The sequence below is a fragment of the Triticum aestivum genome, chromosome 3B (genome assembly GCF_018294505.1).
Source record: "Triticum aestivum cultivar Chinese Spring chromosome 3B, IWGSC CS RefSeq v2.1, whole genome shotgun sequence".
Lineage (NCBI taxonomy): Eukaryota > Viridiplantae > Streptophyta > Magnoliopsida > Poales > Poaceae > Triticum > Triticum aestivum.
The window spans coordinates 22,710,115-22,715,537 of NC_057801.1; the positions used below are offsets into that span (position 1 = coordinate 22,710,115).

A 5,423-nucleotide genomic window follows, 5' to 3' on the forward strand; every position below is an offset into this window, starting at 1 on the left:
GCAACAACGGACGGGCGTCGCGTGCGGGCGCAGAGCAGTTCCACCGCACGCCCCCGAGTGGCAACCGCTGACCGCGGGGAGGCAACCGGCGTGTGGGCGAACTATGTCACACACCACACACGCGCCTTGTCCTATGTGGCATACAAAATCAGCCAAAACATGCCAAGATTCGTGTAGAGACTGCTGGACGACGATGAAGGCGTGTGACTGAGATGCCTAACGCCCACACATGTGAGCGTTAACATTTCCGAATAAATTAGCTAGTCCCCATGTCATTCCTGGTAGAATGATTCGCGTGGCTTATTGGGAACATTGACTAGTTGCTAATCCAGATGTCGTCTCACCCGGATGGAACCTTAGAAGAGAAACGAGGCATCCATTCCCATTGAACCGATACCAAAGAAACAGAACCCAAATGGAATCAGTCCAAGCTACTACTTTTTCCATGCTTCAAAACAAGCAACCCAAAAAAATCATGATCATTTCCAAGGGAGACCAGAAGGCCACGTCATTATGCAAAGAAGGGAAAGTAAAAATTCACACCAATAAATTCGCCTTCCACGTCGCTTTCCATTCTCTCTCCGAAGTCTTTAAGAGAGAAGAGAACCAGGCCAAAACCAGCGGACAAACGCAAGGCCGAGCTGTCGACAGCCTCAGTGGAACCCCCCTCTCCCTCTCGCCGGAGAAATCCAAGGGGACAAAAGCGGTGCTCTCGTCCGCGTCGCGGCAATGGTGGAGAGGAGGTTTCTCGGCGCGTGCTTGCTGCTGCTCGCGGCGGTGCTCGCCGACGGCGACGGCGAGGAGGGGAACCGGGGCGTCCGCCTGCTGGACGCCGGGAGGCTCGAGAAGTTCGTGGACGAGCTGCCGGACATGCCCGTGCTGCGCGGGTACGGCGTGGCGGAGGGCGGGAACCTCGTCGCCGGCGAGCTCGCCGTCGGCATGTACGACACCATGTGGGTACGTACGCGTACAATCTTGCCTTTTCCTTCTCTGCCTGCCTGCCTCTCTGTTCTCATCTGCCCTGGGCGGCGCTCGTTGGATTCTGTTGCGCGTGACGCCGGCGCGCGCGTGGTGACGCCGAGTGTTGGTTGAAGCGACTGTTCAATTGGTCAGTGTTGGCTTGTTGTCTTCCATTCAGAAATTTATCTTTCCGTTCCTTCATGTATGCCCTTCATGCAGAGACTATAATGCTTTCCTTCAGTTATGTTTTCTTTAAAACCAAATATTAATTAGGACTTGCATTTTTAATGTAATCTAAAGTTTATGCGCCTAATCATCTTGAGCTCGGAAAACATCCCACTAGCAACAACCCTGCCCACTAATTTCAGAGATGCCGATGCCAAACCATGTCTTTTCTTGGTTCTCTACCAGAAACCACACTACTAGTTTTGTTGTTAAGCTTATCTGGTGATCACAAGATAGAAATCCACTACTACTACCTACCATCAGTAGTAGTAGTACATGTTTGCATGAAAGAGAAAGGGAAAGAGAAAGCAATAGCACTCTGCACTGTCAATGGAATTGGAGGGGACCTCTCTTCCATTCATGGTGTGAATCCACCAATTCCTCCGAAGAAAGAGAAAGGCCAATCTGTCAATTCCATGCTCCTTTCAGTGGTTCACTTCACTTCACCCTCCCAACTCTTCCACTTCTTTCTCGCCCAATTCTTTCCGTTCCAATGTATCTTTGTCAGTTGTGAAACGAATCTCTCTCTCTTGGATTGCGTTCACGGGTGTTAAGGGAGTCAGTCGCCTTGGGAAATGGGACCGGTTGGGTTGTGGTACCTGGCTGGAGATGGCCCACGCCCTTATCACTTTGGAAGCAAATGGCAGACAATAATTCAGAGCTTTCTTGGCCATTCACCTTCAGCTTCATGTGGACCTTGATCCTGCCAGCCATCTTTAGCAGACTTTCTAGGCAGCATCGGCATCATACCTGCATCAACACCAGTGTGACGAATTCTGCAAGTATGTGTGGATGCAGCATGCTTGGCAGAACACGTCATTAGACAACTTCATGTGGTTTGTCCCAGCCAACTTCATGTGGCAGCATCAGCATCATCATGTGTCTGTGTCACACTGGTTGAAGTCAGCATCAGCACCAGTCTGATTGGCTCATCTCTCGGTATGGACACACCATGCTTGGAACGCGTCGTTTCCCCCGTAAATTCAGCAAGAAAATCGACAAGTCTCCTTGCGAGTTCTGTGTGTTTAGTAGAATACCAAGAAAAAGAATCAGTCGGTGTCAAAATATTTGTAACCTCGCCAATCGCACCAAGTTTCAAAAGAATTCAAATTAGCTTAAGATTGAGTTAATTTTGATTGATATATTTGAAATCCAAAATAATTAGCAGAAAATAACAATATGGCCGAAACAACAAACCCAAACTTCTGTCCGGTTTTGGTTCTACCGAGATGTAAGTAAACGCGTTGTAGTTGGATTTTTGAACTTGAACAATGTTTTTTTTTTGATTTTGGAATGAGGTAACAGTGTGTCTGAATTGCATTTTATTTTTCTGCTTTTGGACAGAAATTCCACCGCGACCTACCGGCGACGCGAGTGTTCGCCTACGGCGCGAGCAAGGAGACGGCCACCGTGCCGGGGCCAACCATCGTGGCCATGAAGGGGGTGCCCACACGCGTGACGTGGACCAACCACCTCCCGCCGCGCCACATCCTCCCGTGGGACAGATCGCTGGCCACCGCGCGGCTCGGCAACGGCACCGGCATCCCCACCGTCGCTCACCTCCACGGCGGCGTGCAGCAGTCCACCTCCGACGGCCACTCCATGGCCTGGTTCACGTCCGGCTTCGCCGCCACGGGCCCACACTTCGACTCGCCGGCGTACGAGTACCCGAACCAGCAGCCTCCCGGTAACCTCTGGTACCACGACCACGCCATGGGCCTCACCCGCGTCAACATCCTCGCGGGCCTCCTCGGCGCGTACCGTGTCGCCGACCCGGCAGCCGAGGCGCCCCTCGGCCTCCCCTCCGGCGCGGAGTTCGACCGGAACCTCGTCCTCTTCGACCGCGACTTCAGGAGCGACGGCGCGCTCTTCATGAACGCCACGGGCAACAACCCCGACGTGCACCCGCAGTGGCAGCCCGAGTACTTCGGCGCCATCGTCGTCGCCAACGGCAAGGCCTGGCCCTTCCTACGCGTGCGGCGCCGGCGGTACCGCTTCCGCATCCTCAACGCCAGCAACGCGCGCTTCTTCCGCCTCTCGCTCTCCGGCGGCCTCCGCTTCGTGCACGTCGGCTCCGACTCCGTGTACCTCGCCCGGCCGGTGCCCACGGAGGGGTTCTTGCTCGCGCCGTCGGAGATCGCGGATGTTGTCATCGACTTCGCCGGGGCCAAGCACGACGCGGTGACCCTGCGGTCCGACGCGCCGGCGCCGTACCCCGGCGACCCGGGCGAGAAGGCGGATACGGTGGCGGTGATGAAGTTCGTGGTCGCGAGTAAACCGGAGCACGACCCGTCGACCGTGCCGGCGACGCTGATGCCGCGGTACCCGAAGCCGGACGCGCGGAAGGCGATGGTGACCAGGCACATCGCCATGTACGAGTACACCAAGAACGGCACGGACGAGCCGACGCACCTGTACCTGAACGGGGCGGCGTACACTGACCCGGTGACGGAGACGCCGCGGGAGGGCACGTCGGAGCTGTGGGAGGTGATCAACCTCACCGACGACAACCACCCACTCCACGTGCACCTGGCGGTCTTCACCGTGCTGAAGCAGAGGTCGCTCCGGCGCGTCGACGAGTTCAGGGACTGCATGAGGGGGAGCGCGAGCGGCGGCGCCGGCGGCCGGAACGACGCCCTCGCGTGCGGGATGCAGCGGCACCTCGCCGGAGGGCGGAGGCACGTCGTGCCGCGACAGGAGCGTGGATGGAAGAACGTGTTCAAGGTGCGGCCCAGCACGGTGGCCACGCTGCTCGTGCGGTTCAAGCCGCTGGAGGAGTCGTCGGCGACGGCATCGTCCGGGAAGAGCGGGCGCTTCCCCTTCGACGTCACCGCCGGCCCCGGCTACGTCTACCATTGCCATGTAAGCAAGAAGCAGAAAACTTTGCTCAATTCATCTAGCTTGTCAAGCACTGCCTTCACTAACTTGTTCGTTACATTTGGTATGCAGATTTTGGATCATGAAGACAACGAGATGATGAGGCCGATGAAGATTGTGCATTAGCTATAACCAAGGGTTTGAAATATAGTCCTAGGATCCTACGCACAAGCTGGATTGAGAATAATTGAGATAAAATATATTTTGACCTTCCACTAGCCAAAGGGCCCATGAGTTGCAACGGAATAACAAAAATTGTGGTCCTCAAATCAAGTTTCAAATATTCGCACTCCACGTATTTGAATATTTGTGCACCAACAGACGCGCATGCGGATGTAGGACACGTACATTCTAACATGCTCACAATGAATAGATGTTGGACTTGATCCTTTATGCGTTTATTTTTCTAAGTACATCCTCGATACATGTATGAGAAGAAAAGGAGAAGGTGAGCCTCACGATGGATGAAAAACTGAAGGGCCAACGTCCTAGAGCTGCAGTCATCATCGTTGAACCCTTAAATAGATCTAATTAAAGCAACCGACACCAAATCTTGCCATCGAACACGCACGTCGGGAAACCCTAACATCGCGACCGCATGGAGACGGTAGGAATCTATGCCGGAGCTCCGTCAAGTACGTCTAGCTGGCCGAACTCTAAGAGGTTTGGAGTCCAGAAGACAAACTGAAAAAGAAGCAACATCATCCGTCCGAGCGCCGCACGTGCAAGGACTAAAAAGACCTAACCTAAACTACGAGTTGTGATAACCGGAGTGGGGAAGCACGGTGGTGGCACGAGTGTGCATGGTAACTGGAGTGGGGATGCGTACTTTATTGGCTCCATCCACACAAGATCATATACAAGTGGCTTAGTGATACAATTTGAGAGCCATGTCTATCATGTGTTGTCAGCATCATACTTGTGGTGATGACTCTAATTCCCTCGAGAACGTTTAGTACTCAAGCACTGTTCTCTTAGTTTAGTTCCTTTAATTTTCTGTCTTTTATTTCTTGTTTGTAGTTTAGATAAAGGCTACCCTTTTATTTGTGTTCCTAGCAACTTACTAAAGTAGGCTATTTTCAAACTACGGCTTGGGAGCATACGTAACTACATGAGTGATAGCGGAGTTGTGGCGTTTGTAATTCCTTCCTATTTGCTCCCTGCGAGTTTGACACTTCACTTATCATGAAAGTGCTACAACAGCCCCGTGCACTTGCAAGTCATCAGTCGGTGTGACAATGGTGATGGCTAGGAACGGTCGAAATCAAAGGGACGGGGTTGCGGCATGTCGAGCTCGACTAGGGTCGCAAGGGTCACGACGGACATAGTCAAAGGGCGTGATAGGCTAGTAGGGTGGCAAC

The 5,423-nt window shown here is 53.5% G+C and overlaps 1 protein-coding gene across 2 annotated transcripts; it reads left to right on the plus strand.

Moving 5' to 3' along the window:
• The first annotated feature begins 606 nt into the window (after positions 1–606).
• LOC123068323 (multicopper oxidase LPR1 homolog 2) lies at positions 607–4,463 on the plus strand. Of its 2 annotated transcripts, none has more exons than XM_044490894.1 (3): positions 607–957; positions 2,530–4,047; positions 4,135–4,463. In XM_044490894.1, the coding sequence occupies exons 1-3, from the start codon at positions 730–732 to the stop codon at positions 4,186–4,188; spliced, it is 1,800 nt and encodes a 599-aa protein (XP_044346829.1). In that variant the 5' UTR covers positions 607–729; the 3' UTR covers positions 4,189–4,463. The 2 variants fall into 2 exon arrangements, with proteins under 2 accessions (XP_044346829.1, XP_044346830.1); XM_044490895.1 differs by having other exon boundaries at positions 855–1,108.
• Positions 4,464–5,423: the final 960 nt, after the last annotated feature.